Below are 16,832 nucleotides of genomic sequence, written 5' to 3' on the forward strand. Positions count from 1 at the left end.
GGATCCTGCTGTGAAAAGAAATAGCAGCCCAGAACACCATTCCCATTTTCAATTGGGAGAGATCTGGCGATCTTGCTGGCCAAGGTAGGGTTTGGCAAGCACAAACAACAAGCGGTAGAAATTCGCGCCATCTATGTATCACTGTGCTGTAAGGGTGCCGTGGTTGACTGCCAAAGGGACCCTGCTGTGAAAAGAAATAGCAGCCTGGAACATCATTCATGTTTTCAATTGGGAGAGATCTGGCGATCTTTCTGGCCAAGGTAGGGTTTGGCAAGCACAAAAAACAAGCAGTAGAAACTCGCGCCGTCGATGTATCACTGTGCTGCAAGGGTGCCACAGTTGACAGCCAAAGGGATTCTGCTGTGAAAGGAAATAGCAGCCCAGAACATCATTCCCGGTGGTCATGCTGTATGGCAGGTGACAGTCGGGTTGGTATCTCACCACTGTCCTCGGCACCTTCAACACGTCTTCGCTGGTCATTGGGACTCAGCTCCAAGTAGGACTCAGTACTGAAAATAATTCTACTCCAGTCAATGAGATTCCAGGCTGAAGGCGTGTTTGGAGACGCCCTGTACAGAGATGGGATACCAATTCTTTTCATAGCAGGATCTCTTTGGTTGTCACCCACGACACCATTATAGCACAGTGATATGTCGACAATATTCTACACTCCACTTTGTTGCCCTTCATGGCAAGCCTCCTGGTCTTACATTTCAGCAAGACAATACCCGTCCGCACATGGCGAGAGTTTCTGCTGCTTGTATTCGTGCTTGCCAAACAGTACCTTGGCCAGCAATGTCGCCAGATCTCTCCTCAATTAAGAGCATTTGGAACACTATGGGCAGGATCATCCAACCAGCTCGGGATTTTCACGATCTAACGTGCCAATCGGACAGAATACGGCGAGATACCCCTCAGGAGGGTTCAACAACTCTATCAATAACGCCAAACCGAATAACTGCTTGCATAAGGGCCAGAGGTGGACCAACATGTTACTGATTCGCTCAATTTGTGACGCTCTTTCTTTTGAATAAATCATCCAATTTTTCTGATATTGTAATCATTTGTTTTTCTCTGTACACTGATTTCCATCCCATTCGAATAACTCCTTAGCTGTGCGTCGTCTTTTTCTGTCTTACATTGTATTTCACATTAGTTAGCCACACACGAGAAAATATTAGCGGCGGGACATCGATATTTTTGACGGACTCTGGAAAACCTACAGGGAATACTCGTGCGTTGGTGGAGACACAATCTGCAGGCCGTTACCTCCAGTTCTCGAAACTGGTGATCCTGCGTCATCAGTTGGGCACGCACGAGTGAATTTCTGTGACGGCCTTCAGCCAGAAAGTTCGTGAGTTTTCTTGTTGTTTTCAGGTATTAGGAAGTTTTAGTGAAGGAGTGCGCCAATGAGATCATTGAAAAACTTATACAATTGTACCGCAAAGTGTCTTGTTTGGGGACATTGACAAATGAACATTTTAGGGACATGGATGTAAAAAATAGAGCATACATAGAAGTGGTTGAAACATTTATAGACGCTATTCCAACCGTGGAGTAAAGTGCAATAAAATCTATGCTATAAAATTTGAAATCATGTTTAAAACAAGAGCTCAGAAAGATGCAGGTCTCTGAAAGAAGTGGAAAAGGGGAGGAGAAGTACGTTGTACAAACCGACAACATAGTGAACGTCAGTAAATAGTTGCTTGTACTATGTTCAATATTATATTGCACACGTCAGTGTTACGTCTTTTATTTTGCAGCTATTATGAATTACCGTACTTTACAGAGGATCAAGTACGCCTTCTTCCTAGCAATCGAACCTTCACGTTTCTCAGAGGAATGTCCACGACTCTGCATCATATCCATAAGTCTGGAATGTTGCCTTCCGGAAATCCATTTTTTGACTCATTTTCTTTCGAGAAATATATGAGTACATAGCGTACAAATGGCTGGCGACTCCCACAATTTTCTTCTTACTATGGTCCAAGCTAACATACTGTCGACCGCATGAACGAGTTTCAGAACACAAAATGTACTACAATAAAACAGTGTGTAAAAATGTCGCACAGTACAACGTATATTCGGCGATATACAGTCGCAACTACTGAAGTCCGTGTAGCGCACACCGCCGTCCTGGGTCCACCGATAAATTACGAAAAGCTGCCGCTTTACACGACACACGAAGGAACCTGGCCGCCGGCAAGATCTAAAACACTGGGTCCAACGGCAAGGGCCTGTACTTCAGTGGAAAACAACGGGTCTGGGAGCAGCAGGCCAGATTCATCAAAAATATTCGGGGAGCTGCTCAATGTCTCTCGCCTGTCGCAGAAATCATCCTCGTCTGTGGCTAACTATTGTTGATACCTCGTTTAATCCGAAGTTACTCTTACAGGGGATTGACAAAATGAACACCTGACATGTACACAATTCTTTTTTTTTTATTAATAAGGCTTTGGGCCATCATTGGCTTTGAGGACAGCTGCAGTTCTTCGCGGAATAGACTCGTAGAGCGTCTGAATAGTTTCCAACGGAATGTTCTGCCATTCTTGTACCAAAACATTCGGCAATTCCTTCAGCGATGCTGGAGCTGGAAATCTGCTCCCGACTCTCTGCTCTAAAACACCCACAACGGTTCAGTGATGCTGAGGTCTGGCAATTTTGTTGACCAGGGAATATGTCTGATGATATTCTGATGCTCCAAAAATCACTCCTAACCTTCTTGGCTATGTGTAGGTTGCACTATCGTCTCGGAATATGGCAGTGTTTGGCAGCACTATGCTAGTCATATTAAGCACTTAATTGTCGAGGATGTTCAGATATTCATTCGCAGTAATGCAGCCAATGAGGGTACACCACGATATAGCCGCCAAAATCATAACGGAATATCCTCCATGCTTGACTGTAGGAAGCAGGCAGGCCGGATCGTAGGCTTATTTTGGTGTTCTCCATACATAATCTGACCGTTTGTAGAAAACAATGTAAATGATGATTTATTGGAACAAAGCATATCCTTCCAGTCATCAAATGTCCAGGACTTATGATTGAGGCACCACTTCTTTCGCAGTTTTGCGTTGGTTTCCTTATTAAGAGTATCGTAATTGCATACCTCCCATGTACGTTAGCCTTGTGATGGTTCCGACGCACTGTTTTTGTTGACACAGTATTACTCAAGTGAGTGACATATTCCGCAGTCACTTTTGTCACCGTAGTTAAATGTTGTGTGGACACAATCCTTTTTAACCCTCGCCGGTCTCTGTCAGGTAACTTCAGCTTTCGTCCACAATTCCTTTTCGCCGATATGTTCTACCATCTTTTGGGTATGCTGTCGTTTACCGTCGCTCGCGTAACGTTAAACAACTCAACTGTTTTCGTCGCAGATGCTCCCGCTATTCGCGCACCAACGTTTTCCCCTTTTTGCAAGCCTGAAGAGATCACACATTTCACTGATCGCTTGTGTTAACGATCGCAGAACGAAGTGTTTAATAATGGAGCAGTAATAAAGGACGATGGGGCTACAGATTACCGCTGTACATTACTCTGAAGCCGACGCCGTCATTTTAGTAGACCCGAAATGTTGGCAGACTACTGTTTACAATTGTTTCTAGTTATTGATTCCTGTTACGCCCACGCAAGAGTGGAATTAAATACGAGGGTAATACCAAAAGTAAGTCTCCTATTTTTTATAAGTACATAGACTTGTTTATTTGCACAATGGTTTACATCAGTTTACAACTTGAGCATTTAGCTATTTCTCGACATAATCTCCATTTCTGTCGATGCATTTTTCTAGGCGCTCTGGCAGTTTTTGTATGCCCATGTCATACCAGCTCGCTGCCATGCTGTTCAGAAAGTTATGAACTGGCGTGATTGTTGTTTGGTCTCAGGTGTAAAGTGGTATGCCCAGGTTTTCGTCACCCGTGACAGTTAAGTCCAGAAAGATGCCCTGTTCGGCTGCAAGGCTGTGAAGAAATGCGCGGGAAGCAATAGAACCCAGTACGTTGCCCTCGAGGATGAGTGTTCATCGGAAGTGAGGGTATCATCTGGAGTGCCCCAGGGAAGTGTGGTAGGACTGATGTTGTTTTCTATCTACATAAATGATCTTTTGGATAGGGTGGATAGCAATGTGCGGCTGTTTGCTGATGATGCTGTGGTGTACGGGAAAGTGTCGTCGTTGAGTGACTGTCGGAGGATACAAGATGACTTGGACAGGATTTGTGATTGGTGTAAAGAATGGCTGCTAACTCTAAATATAGATAAATGTAAATTAATGCAGATGAACAGGAAAAAGAATCCCGTAATGTTTGAATACTCCATCAGTAGTGTAGCGCTTGACACAGTCACGTCGATTAAATATTTGGGCATAACATTGTAGAGCGATATGAAGTGGGACAAGCATGTAATGGCAGTTGTGGGGAAGGCAGATAGTCGTCTTCGGTTCATTGGTAGAATTTTGGGAAGATGTGGTTCATCTGTAAAGGAGACCGGTTATAAAACACTAATACGACCTATTCTTGAGTACTGCTCGAGCGTTTGGGATCCCTATCAGGTCGGATTGAGGGAGGACATAGAAGCAATTCAGAGGCGGGCTGCTAGATTTGTTACTGGAAGGTTTGATCATCACGCGAGTGTTACTGAACTGCTTCAGGAACTCGGGTGGGAGTCTCTAGAGGAAAGGAGGCGTTCTTTTCGTGAATCGCTACTGAGGAAAATTAGAGAACCAGCATTTGAGGTTGACTGCAGTACAATTTTACTGTCGCCAACTTATATTTCGCGGAAAGACCACAAAGATAAGATAAGAGAGATTAGGGGTCGTGCAGAGGGATATAGGCAGTCATTTTTCCCTCGTTCTGTTTGTGAGTGGAACAGGAAGAGAAAATGCTAGTTGTGGTACGAGGTACCCTCCGCCACGCACCGTATGGTGGATTGCGGAGTATGTATGTAGATGTAGATGAAGAACTCTTTGTCGCATGTGGTCCTCAGTCAGCATGCGTGGCACCCATATTGCCCACACCTTCCCGTAGTTCAATGTGGCCCTTAAAATTCTGTGAGCGATACTTCGGGAAACCTCAGGAACCAACGTGCAGAGATCATCCAGGGTGATCCGCCGATCTTCACGCATGCTTTGCTCAACCTTGAACATTGTTTCCTCAGAAATTGACGGTCTCCCGCTCCTTTGTTCGTCGTGAATTTCGGTCCGACCAGCTGCAAATTTTCTACACCACTTGCGAACATTTTTGACATCCATGCACGACTCACCATACACTTCCGTCAATTGGCGATGTTTACACACAGCGCGTGAAGCACTCTTTATGACAGTGTGAGCAACAGCCATAGAAACAGAGTTCTGTACTTATTAAAAAATAGGAGACCTTACTTTTGGGATTACCATCGTAGTAAATATCACTGTGTTTTCGCGGATAGCGCAGTGTCAGGAAGGCATTTTTAGACGTTTTTCTGGTCTTAAAGGCATATTTCATCCCTTAATACGACGCATTGCGGCTTGTTTATGTAACTATCTTTTTGTTACACAGTTCTGGGCTGCTTTCGTAATACAGCATTTTCCTTCATATGGAATGAGGAAACTGATATTCCGTCTTTGAACTCCTCCCGAAAATGATGAGAATATATTTTGCTATGTCTGGACGGTTTGCAGTATTTCCCTTCTCACAGCGCTCACTCACAGAGCTCTTCGAGTTGTACTGATGGGAAATCTAAAGTCTAATTACAGAAATAAAACCACTACAACAAAAGTAACCAGCACAGCTAAAATTCATGTATATGAAGGAAAATATCGCTTGAGCGAGTCCACTTACGAGTGAAATTTGATTCCTTTACACTTTACACTACAATCAGCACGACTAGTACACATGTAAATGAAGCAAGCTGGCATTTTTGTAATCAAAACACTTCCACCAGAAGCTAATGTTAGGCCATACTACGAGGGTCACTCCAAAAGAAATGCACACTATTTTTGTAAAAATACAGTTTTCATTCTGCATGTGTGAAAGTTTTACAGTGGGTAGATACATTCTTCCCGCTTGTTTTCAAACTTAGTTCAACCTGTTCCAGTGAGTGGCGCCGTCACAGCATGTCTTCAAGATGGCTGCTACAATTGACGTTCGTCAGAAGCAGCGTGCTGTCATAGAATTCCTGTGCTGTGAAAACCAGACAGTGGGAAACATCTACAAGGGATTGAAAAATGTGATTGGAGATGCTGCTGTCGATCGAAGTACAGTTAGTGGGTGGGTAAGCAGGTTATGTGATGAAAGCGGGCACGGCAGTATTGAGGATTGTCCTCGCAGCGGCAGGCCTGGCACTGCACACACTCCAGACAATGTGCAGAGCGTTAACGAATTGGTGACTGCTGACAGACGCATCACAGTAAACGAATTGTCACACTACATTGGGATGGGGGAAGGAAGTGTTTGCAGAATACTGAAAGTGTTGGCGTTAAAAAAGGTTTGTGCCAGGTGGGTTCCCAGGATATTGACAGTGGCTCACAAAGAAACAAGAAAAACGGTATGTAGCGAACTTTTGGAACAGTACGAGAACGGTGGAGATGAATTACTTGGAAGAATTGTGATACGTGATAAAACATGGCTCCATCATTTTTCACCAGAGACGAAGAGGGAATCAATGGAGTGGACATCATCCCAAGTGGAACCACCATAGATTCTGATGCATATGTGACGACACTGAAGAAACTTCAAGCTCGTGTTCGACCACATCGGCAAAAGCAGGATGTTTTACTGTTGCACGACAATGCACGGCCACGTGTGAGTCAAAAAACCGTGGAAGCGATCACAAAACTCGGATGGGCAACTCTGAAACACTCGCCTTACAGTCCTGACCTGGCTCCATGTGACTATCATCTGTTTAGGAAAGTGAAAGACTGTGTTCGTGGAACAAGGTTTGAAGATGATGACTCCCTTGTGCACGCTGCCAGACAGGTTGGCCCAGAATTTTAACCATGTGGGTAAACAGACGCTGGTTCCAAGATGGCGTAAGGCAGTTGAGAGGGATGGAAATTATGTGGAGAAATGAAAATATTGTTCCTAAAGGTTGTATCTACACACTGTAAAACTTTCAAACATGTAGAATAAAAGATGGATTAAAAAATAGTGTGCATTTCTTTTGGAGTGACCCTCGTAACATTGCAGACGTCGGCTTCAAGTCTGTTACATCATGAGAACTCCCCTTATTATACACTGAAAGATAACCTCCAAGATTTGGCGTGTCAACTCTTTACTGCAGCCACCTTGCAGTATTTCCGCGTATGCAGTGATGCCAACTTGCAACAAGATGTACTCTATTGCATGGTGTTCATATTATTTTGTCCACCCCCTGTATACGAAAGGAAGATAACATAGCGTATAAGACGGTTTATTCAATGTCTGATTTACGAGAGTAACGCTTCTCAATAGCTGATGGCGAATTCCTCGCCTGAGGCTGTGTGAAAATGTGTCGGTATTGAGCATATGCGTGAGACACGTATCACGTATGAGTAGTTTAGCCACTACAGAGTTTACGAGAAGTATTTGCTTGCAGTTAAGTTGGTGTGATGGCTGTAACGCTGGGCAGACTGACCTCCGCGATGGACATCTCGCAGAGCAGGCCCAGGCCTGCGGTGGTGGCGTCGTCGCGGCGTCGCTCCTCGGCTTCTGCGCGTGCGCAGGCCGCGCGCACCTGCTGCAGCGCGCGAACCTCCCGGATCAGCGCCTCGCGCTGCCGCAGCTCCTCCTCGCGCTGCGCAACACACACACACAGATACCAGAGGCTGGCAGCTTACTGCTCAACACGGGTCTGCAGGCTAAGTAGGCTGCAGCATAGGGGCTTGCACCACAGACAGACCCGCACCACAAACACTGGGCACACAAGTAAACTAGTGACCTGCTCGTTTTTCTTTTTTTCCTTTATTGTGATTTCATTCCCCTCGCCCCTCGTGGGCAGGGTGAGGGCTGTCATGGATACAATATAACGAGAATGAGAAAAAAACATTAGAACTGTTTTTTATTGTTGTTGTGGTCTTCAGTCCTGAGACTGGTTTGATGCAGCTCTCCATGCTACTCTATCCTGTGCAAGCTTCTTCATCTCCCAGTACCTACTGCAACCTACATCTTTCTGAATCTGCTTGGTGTATTCATCTCTTGGTCTCCCTCTACGATTTTTACCCTCCACGCTGCCCTCCGATACTAAATTGGTGATCCCTTGATGCCTCAGAACATGTCCTACCAACCGGTCCCTTCTTCTTGTCAAGTTGTACCACAAACTCCTCTTCTCACCAGTTCTATTTAATACCTCCTCATAAGTTATGTGATCTACCCATCTAATCTTCAGCATTCTTGTGTAGCACCACAACTCGAAAGCTTCTATTCTCTTCTTGTCTAAGCTATTTATCATCCACGTTTCACTTCCATACATGGCTACACTCCATACAAATACTTTCAGAAACGACTTCCTGACACTTCAATTTATACTCGATGTTAACAAATTTCTCTTCTTCAGAAACGCTTTCCTTGCCATTGCCAGTTTACATTTTATGTCCACTCTACTTCGACCATCATCAGTTATTTTGCTCCCCAAATAGCAAAACTCCTTTACTACTTTAAGTGTCTCATTTCCTCATCTAATTCCCTCAGCATCACCGGACTTAATTGGGCTACATTCCATTATCCTTATTTTGCTTTTGTTTTTATAATAAATTAAAAATCAAAGATGGACAGTTAAAAAACGAAAACATATACATTCCGAAAACATATCGCAAAATGGTGAAAGTCTTCTGAGAAAAAACACTGAAGCACTACAGTTTCACATAACATCTGAAGGCCATGTGCTGCTTGAGAATTATTTTGGGAGCAGAGAATATGTTCCATAGGACTGAGGGGTGTGGGGTAGAAAAGATAGGGGTCAGTTATATGATATGGAGAGGAAGGTAGGGGTTGGGGTACTAGTCAGCATACAGAAGGTGGGGGAGACAGAAGGTGAGGAAGAGTCTGGTGTGTGGGAAGGGTAATGGTAACATGAAGAAAGGGATGGGGGATGCATGCAGATGATAAGGAAAGGGGAGTCCTGACGTGTAATGGGTATGTAGGAAGAGTTGAAGTTGGTAAGAGTGAGGGAGATGGAGTTGGCTGAAGTTTCGTTGAGACAGGAGTGGAATGTATGTAGGTGTAGGTTGTTGCTGGTTGATTTGGAGGAAGGGGACCAAAAAGCGAGGTCATCGGTCCCATCGGATTAGGAAAGGATGGGGAAGAAAGTCGGCCATGCCCTTTGAAAGGAACCATCCCAGCATTTGCCTGAAGTGATTTAGGGAAATCACAGGTCCAGTGGGCTAGCCACTGGGCCACCTCGCTCGGTTGTAGGTGTAGGGATAGTGGGATGTGTTTCTAAGGGTGCGTCAGCATACCTAGGTTGGTGATCAAATGGGAGACAATAGGGTTATTGGAATCTACTTTACATATAGCATATGAAAGCAGAGGCGTTCAGTGTAGGTGACGAGGGTTAGGAATTTCATGAGATGGTAGAGGATCCATGTGCGGGAAGGTAAATGGGTACTGAAAGCAAGATGGGGCGTAAGTCGTTCAAGGTGATGGGACTGATATCCATGCAACATTCTCATAGCACAGGATTGGTCAGACCAGAATTTGTAAGTGCGGAGAGTAGTCGAGGGGTGTAATTCCCAGTTCATCCCGTTATTAGTTATAGTAGTTTTAGTCTACTGTGGGCTTTCTATTGGATGGTTGGTGAGGTTTTCACGTTAACTGCCAGTTGAGGATTCGTCCAAGATATTTTAGCGTGTTAGTTAACCAGTAAGGACGGTCGTAAATAGTAAGCTAAACGTGCTCTGTGCTTGCATAAGTATAATTAAGTGTCTACAGTCAGACTTGTCTGGATTAGTGGTTATAAATTATATACATAAACCTTCCCCATGAATCAACCTGTCTATTAACGAAAAATCATATCAAAATCTCTAAATTAGTGCTAAGAATTACCTTCACATACAGACCGGAAAAAGCGACGGGGGACTTTAATCTATAATGCGTGTAAAATGAAATGAAATGAGCGTATGGCATCGTTGGCCAGAAGGCCCCATTCGGGGAAATTCGGTCGCCAAGTGCAAGTCTTATTTCAGTCGACGCCAGATGGGGCAACTTGAGCGCCGTGGATGAGGATAACACAACACCCAGTCCCCGAGCGGAGGAAATCTCCACCCGGACGGCAATAGAAACCGGACCTGTGTGCATAGGAGGGGAGCATGTTACCACCCAGCTAAGCAGACGGACTATAATGTGTGTAGATATGCATAGATTATGATCAAGCTTCGCTGCTCTCTGGAACTGTGGTGACTGTTTACTGCTTTTTGCCGCCAGACAGAGTCCTTGTGCCTCACCTGCTTGTAGCTCTCATCATTGCTTCGAGATGTCTTTGCAAACGCCAGTTAAATATGAGACAGACAGCAATACAAATATTATACTCACAGTATTACTACAGGGTGACAGTCGTTAACGCAACCGCCTGGCGGTGCTGTTGGAGAGTATGTTCTCCATCTGCTGCAGGTCCTTTGTGAGTGTAGAAATCTAGCGCAAGTAGCACGTTTGCGTTAGGTGGAGCAGTATACTGTATTGAGTAAAAGTGTTTCAAGTGAGATGGGGAAATACAATTATTCTGTTCGCCAAAGAGTATTAATCTATGATTCATACTTGCGTACAGAATCAGCGAATGCATTTTGAGAGATTATTTCAAAAGGAGTTTCCTAATGACAAACTGGCTATTGGCTTCTGTCTCGGGTTCTTCTGCCGACGTTCGTCTGATGAGCTTACAGCACGAGTGGCTGGCATTGTCAAAGCTTCACCCTCCATCGCCGGTGGTGAACTGGAGCTGAGCTCGCGGCCGCAGACTATATGTACCTGGCGCGCTAACGTCCGAGGGCTTCTCCGTGGTTATTTTCGGTGCGGTTTTCCTCTGGCTACCTGCGACGGTTCACCTTAAGGTAAACGGATCTTGGTTTCCCCTACTGCAGCGAACGACCAAAGAACCCAAGACAGAAGCCAATTGGCAGTTTGTCAACAAGTGGCCAAACAACATTTTTGAATTTCCTGATGTTCAAGTTCCTAATCAGAGTACGATTCATCGATCGGTAAATAAATTTCGTGACACAGGAAGTGTTCTTGATAGGACACAAAGACAATCAACCATGTACAGTACTCACGGAAGAAACTCTGGACTAGATAGGACATGCTCTGGAAAGGTTTCCTGAAAAATCAGTTTAGTATCTTTCTCAGCAAATGGGAATTTCCTATGGGTCTGTTACAATGGCTACGAATCTACTTAAGTCACAGGCCTATAAAATAACTTAAATAGGGTGATCCTGCAAAAATGTTGCGGTTTTGTGAATGGATTTTGAACAGCGTGTATGATGGAGAAATTCACCCTAACCTAACTTTCTTGTCAGATGAATCGTGGCAGCTCCTAAATGCGAGTGTTAATTCACAAAATAACCGTTATTCGAGCTCTGAAAAGGCAAGCGTAAAACACAGGGAACCCCTGGATGATCAAAAAATAGGAGAGTTGCGCGCTATTAGCGATGAGAGAATATTAGGTCTTATTTTTTTTTCAGGAAAGAATTAACAGTGACAGGTATTTGGAAAAAAATGTGCAGCCTTTTTTTACCAATTAATTGAGAGAGAACTTGGTTTCGCTACCTTTCAAAAGAAATCTGCGACGGCAGATACAACCAACTTCTCATTACAGGATATTCTTGGAGTATTTCAAGATAGAGCTATCACAAACAACATACGAGCCCCTCGTCCCCAATTCAACCCCCAGCGATTTCTATGACTGGGGTGTATTAAAAGAGGAAGTATGCAAATCACATCCGCACGCTTTAGATGAGCTTAGAACTAACATCCGTCAAGAAATTGCTACCATTCTCCGAGGGAACTGCAGAGTGTAATGAGCAATTTGCTAAGTAGGTGTGAGAATTTCTTAAACAACGAAGGGAGGCAGCTCCAGCATCTCCTTGCTTAATATACGTGAGTAATTTACTTTCCTTTTGAAGTGTTTATGGTTCAAATGGCTCTGAGCACTATGGGACTTAACTTCTCAGGTCATCAGTCCCCTAGGACTTAGAACTACTTAAACCTAACTAACCTAGGGACATCACACACATCCATGCCCGAGGCAGGATTCGAACCTGCGACCGCAGCGGTCGCGCGGTTCCAGACTGTAGCGCCTAGAACCGCTCGGCCACTCCGGCCGGCAAGTGTTTATGTTGTGTGTGTAAGAAATAACTTACGTGCCAAACTGTCCTATATTCACTGCGAACATCCTATCACCCGCACTGCGGGCACAGCAGCCGGCCTCGTTGTGTTAACGAGTAATCACCCCCGTATAACCGTTAGTTATATACACAGATCTCCCTCATGACTAAATCTGTCTGTTAGTGAAAATCACATCACAATCCCTACAGTAATCCCTGAGATAAACCTCGCATATAAACAGAAAAACGCAGCGGCGGCTTTAATTTGTAATATGTATAGATGTCTTCGTTATAATTTCGTGGTAAAGAAAATGAAATGATCGTTTGGCATTTACTGGCCGCCGCATTGGCGGCCAGTCGATCTCTTGACACTTTACTTGGCGAAATCGCTTAGGCTTTTAAAATGACGACTAGCGAAATTCTAACAGTTGAAGTGAGTTCGATTTCGCCGAAAACCGGGACACACAAAATCTGTTACTTATCTAGGCCAGACAAGGAGTCTTGAATCTCAAAGGTGAGTTAAACAATTTTCAGTTAAGTTTATTCAAACACTTTGCAGACCAAACTCGAACATACCTTGGGTTACAATTTTGTATTAAAGGACCGCGCCCGAGTATATATCATTATGTATGACAACAAAGTCCGGACGACTCACGACCTGTCCATTGTCTAGTGCTGCCTTTTGCTGTGAATTTGTAGAATTATTTCGAAAGAAACATAAACGAATATAACAGCTGCTGTCGTGAATGGTCGAGCCAATATGATGGCTTTGACATAATTTCGTGCGTGTACTCGTCAAGTTTCGCAGTTTGCTGTAATTCTGCTACAAATATGGTATGTTTGTTGAAGGTGCAAAAAATATTAGAAGAGGAGGAAGAAATTGCGCAATAACACGCTTCATCCTTTTTTTTATAAGAATAATTATATTTTTGTAAGAAATATTGTAAAATTTGTAATCTATCAGACAACTAAAATAAATGTGAAAAGTAAATGTAGATTGGTCTTTTTTTAGTATTTTTACGCTTGAAAATACATCAATTACATATGTGCACGTAACGCTTTAAAAATGGTATAAGTGTCCGGCTCCGTAGGCTCGTTATTCATCTAAGCGACTGGTCTCTAAAGTTAAGGAGATATTGTGGAGAAATAAATAACGTATCTTCAGATTCATATAGTGTGAGAAGATAATAATTCATTCCTGACGTTGTAGATATGTCACATGATTGTTTCAGCAGGAAGTTCAAAAGTCAAATATACAAACGCTTTTTTTAATACGAATGTAATTTTATGAGAAATATTTTCGTTGCTGTAACAATTATACTACTACAAACTGGAAACCACGAAAATATGCTAACATCCCTACTGCAGCATTGTCAGGGTTGTACCTAACATGTAGCACAAAGCTGATAACTGCTGTGGCGACTGTATCCATTGTTGTAGGCGAATAATAACAGTCTAAGAGGAAAGAAAATCTACCACTGTAATAACCTGGTTTTCGGATTTATCTGTGTAACATATTGTTATGGATCACCACAAAATACAAACTAACAACAAAACAAGAATTAAAAATTTAAAATTGTAGGGGCCAAATAAATATTCTAACCTTCTAATCTCGTTAATTCATTGTATACTAAAATTTTATATCATTAAACAATAAGTTTTAAATAATGCATTACAGGCTTTTAATTCGAAAAATGTACTGAAATGCTATATTTGCAGTTTAGTTTCCAGTTTCTCCAAGTGGGGTCCGCATCACAGGTTTAGACTGACTTTACAACGCTACGCATTTGCCTTTCAAAAATTCTACCTCCTATTTAGACTCAGTATCTCGGTAAAATGTGTAGGCGTAATTTTCGGCTACGACATGAAATGGAACAGCGACAAAGAGTTGTTGGGAAGGCAGATAATGGTACAGTCTCGGAAAACGTAGTGCACCTATAAAGGAGACAGCCTACAGAACGCTTGACCGACCCATCGTTGACTAAGGGAGACCACGGGTAGTTGGGATAAGAGGTAAGATGGAATTCAGTTTTTTCTAGCACAGCTGTTATCACTGAGCTCTAGTAGCGCCCATGTCTAAGAGTCTAACCATGTCGCCATCTCTCACTTTAGTTTCAGTACGGTGAGGACTGACATACAAAAACCAGTGCAATTTTCCTGATTTCCACCCAGGTGAATATTTTACTTCATGCGTTTGTTTTTGTTTTTCTGTGACGCTCTCGAATGCGTGAAGACGTTTGAAACTGTTGTGATGAGGTGTCATAACAATTCTATTAAAGTGCTGGATTGCTTTATTAAATTTTTGTAAAACATGTCTAAAAAATTTGTTGGAGCGAGTTCAAATCTTAGTATAGGGGTATGTTGGCATAGTGTCTGTGGTGTATAGAAGTTTATCCCTCACACTCGTTTTTTTCCTTGTACATATTGTCCTTAATTTATTGAGTTTTAATGTTTTCAGTAATGAAAATGAAAACATGACTACGGACGCTGAATCAGTCTCAGACTGATGGAAATAATATTTCATCTAACTATTCAACTGCCCTAACCAAGAGCTAAGTTTCAGTGAAAACCAAGAAAAAACAAATTACACAGAGATTGACATCGCGAAGGAAGACATAGCAAAAGCCACACGGAAGACGAAAATCAGTACAGAACAGAAGAGGATATGGTAGATGCAGAAACATTTAGTAATGGTGAGAACAGACTACAAACTGAGCTATGCAAATTCATTTAGCGCATTTGGAAGACTGAAGCGTTGTCAGAAATCTGGAAGACAGCAATCATTTACCCAGTATACAAGAAAGTAAACAAGATGCTCTGCCCTGACTAATGAGGGCTCAGTTTACTTAACAAGGCGTACAAGATCCTTTCTACAGTTATTTTAGAAAAACTAAAACCATTTACAGAGATTATCATTGGAGAACATCAGACTGGATTCCGCCCAAACCGTTCAACTACTGACAGTGTGTTCACTGTTACGCAAATTGTAGGGAAACGGAACTGTTAATAGTTTTTCAAAGAGCTTATGACAGTACGCATCAAGGCAGCCTCCGTAACACCTTGAAAGAGTTCTCCACTCCAAACCAACTAACTGAAGTGATTAGGGTATGTATCACTGCATCAAGAGTGATAGCGCAACCTGCAGGAACATACTTGTAGCCTATTCCCATAAGACATGGATTAAGTCAGGGGGATGCACTGTCAGGTGCACTGTTTAATCTCACACTGGAGGAAGTCATAAGAGACAGCAAAGTTGAAGAATGTAATGGTCTATAAATAGAAGGTGGCGGGTTCCAGATATTTGCTTACCCAGAGAACATAGCTTTGGTGAGCGAATGTGAACAAGATCTTGCGGACATAAGCGAAATGTCGCCACAGCAGCAAGTAAAGCAGGGCTACTTAGCAATACACAAAAAACAGAACATGCGCAAGTAGACAGAACTAACTTTGCACAAAACAAGTTCACAGTTGATGAAGACAAGGACTAGTGTGTTTATCACTTCAAGCACCTAGGTTGGTGTAATTGTTACAAATAGAGACTGAAGAACATGAAAGAATTTCCGGTAGCTCCAGGTGACTATAAGCCCTAAGAGATACGTTGAAATCTAAAGGCAAATCACTAGTACTGGGACAAAGTTCCTTCAAGTACAATCTTCATTGTTGCAAGATCTCCCACAGAAGTCAGTGTGAAGGTTGAAACGTCCCCTTTGGAAAATTATGAATGACTGTGCTGGTAAACCTGGATCGCACTGTAGAACATAAGCGGCATACACGCCTTCTTCAGCCTTGTAAGTCTGCCATAGAACACTGTATTTCCACTAGTCATGCCATGAATTACAATGAGGCAAAAATTGTGGCCCATACGTCTGACTTTTGGAGTTCTATTATTTAACGAATCCGTGGAAATACGGCTGTCTGGCAATGAGTCTCTTATTAATCGTGACGGCGGTTACCAGCTGAATTCGGCATGGAATCCAATCGTCGAAAACCTTCGTGTTCTCCGTATCCGGCGTAGTTCTGTGATGGAACCGGCGGAAAGACAATCGAATTGATATCGATGGGGCGAGTTTTCACCACGGAGGGCGCGCGACGCAGCAGAATCGAACGCGCTCAAGTAGCGCACGCGAAATGACAAGTGAATCCACCACGCATGTGCCGGAGGGACCTTAAATACCAGAGGTCAGGGAGTTTTCGCTAGTATCACCTGAAGATGGCCAGAAGACTCTGTTCCGAAATATTGTGGCAAGAAGTTGCAAAAATCCGGCAGTTCGCCCGAGATTTTGTGGAACAATATGTACGCCGGGAAAGTTTTAAATCTCACATCAGTACTCCTGTGATACAGAAGTCTGTCAAAGTTACGTAGATCTTGTATTCATTGATTTAATAAAGTGAACTAATATTTCATGAGTTACAACTGCTATGTGTCGCCTTTTCACCGTGCAATCAGAGAACTGTCTGTTATGACTGGGAGAAAGTAGTGTCGTCTGGTCATAACAACAACCAACGTAGATAAGACGGCGTAAGTACTGTAGAATATGTTAAGGAAAAAGGAGTGAGTGAGATGAGAGGC

The 16,832-nt window shown here is 43.2% G+C and overlaps 1 protein-coding gene across 1 annotated transcript in view; it reads right to left on the reverse strand.

The window, feature by feature from the left end:
- Positions 1 to 15,439, reverse strand: part of LOC126482046 (trichohyalin-like) — a 33,539-nt gene extending 18,100 nt beyond the window's left edge. The window contains exons 1-2 of the mRNA XM_050106020.1: positions 15,416 to 15,439; positions 7,591 to 7,749 (exon numbers count right to left, since the gene is read on the reverse strand). Of these exons, the coding sequence (XP_049961977.1) occupies positions 7,591 to 7,749; positions 15,416 to 15,439 (183 nt within the window). The remainder of the gene's footprint in view (positions 1 to 7,590; positions 7,750 to 15,415) is intronic.
- Between the last annotated feature and the right edge of the window lie 1,393 nt (positions 15,440 to 16,832).

Source organism: Schistocerca serialis, chromosome 5, assembly GCF_023864345.2.
Source record: "Schistocerca serialis cubense isolate TAMUIC-IGC-003099 chromosome 5, iqSchSeri2.2, whole genome shotgun sequence".
Classification (NCBI taxonomy): Eukaryota; Metazoa; Arthropoda; class Insecta; order Orthoptera; family Acrididae; genus Schistocerca; species Schistocerca serialis.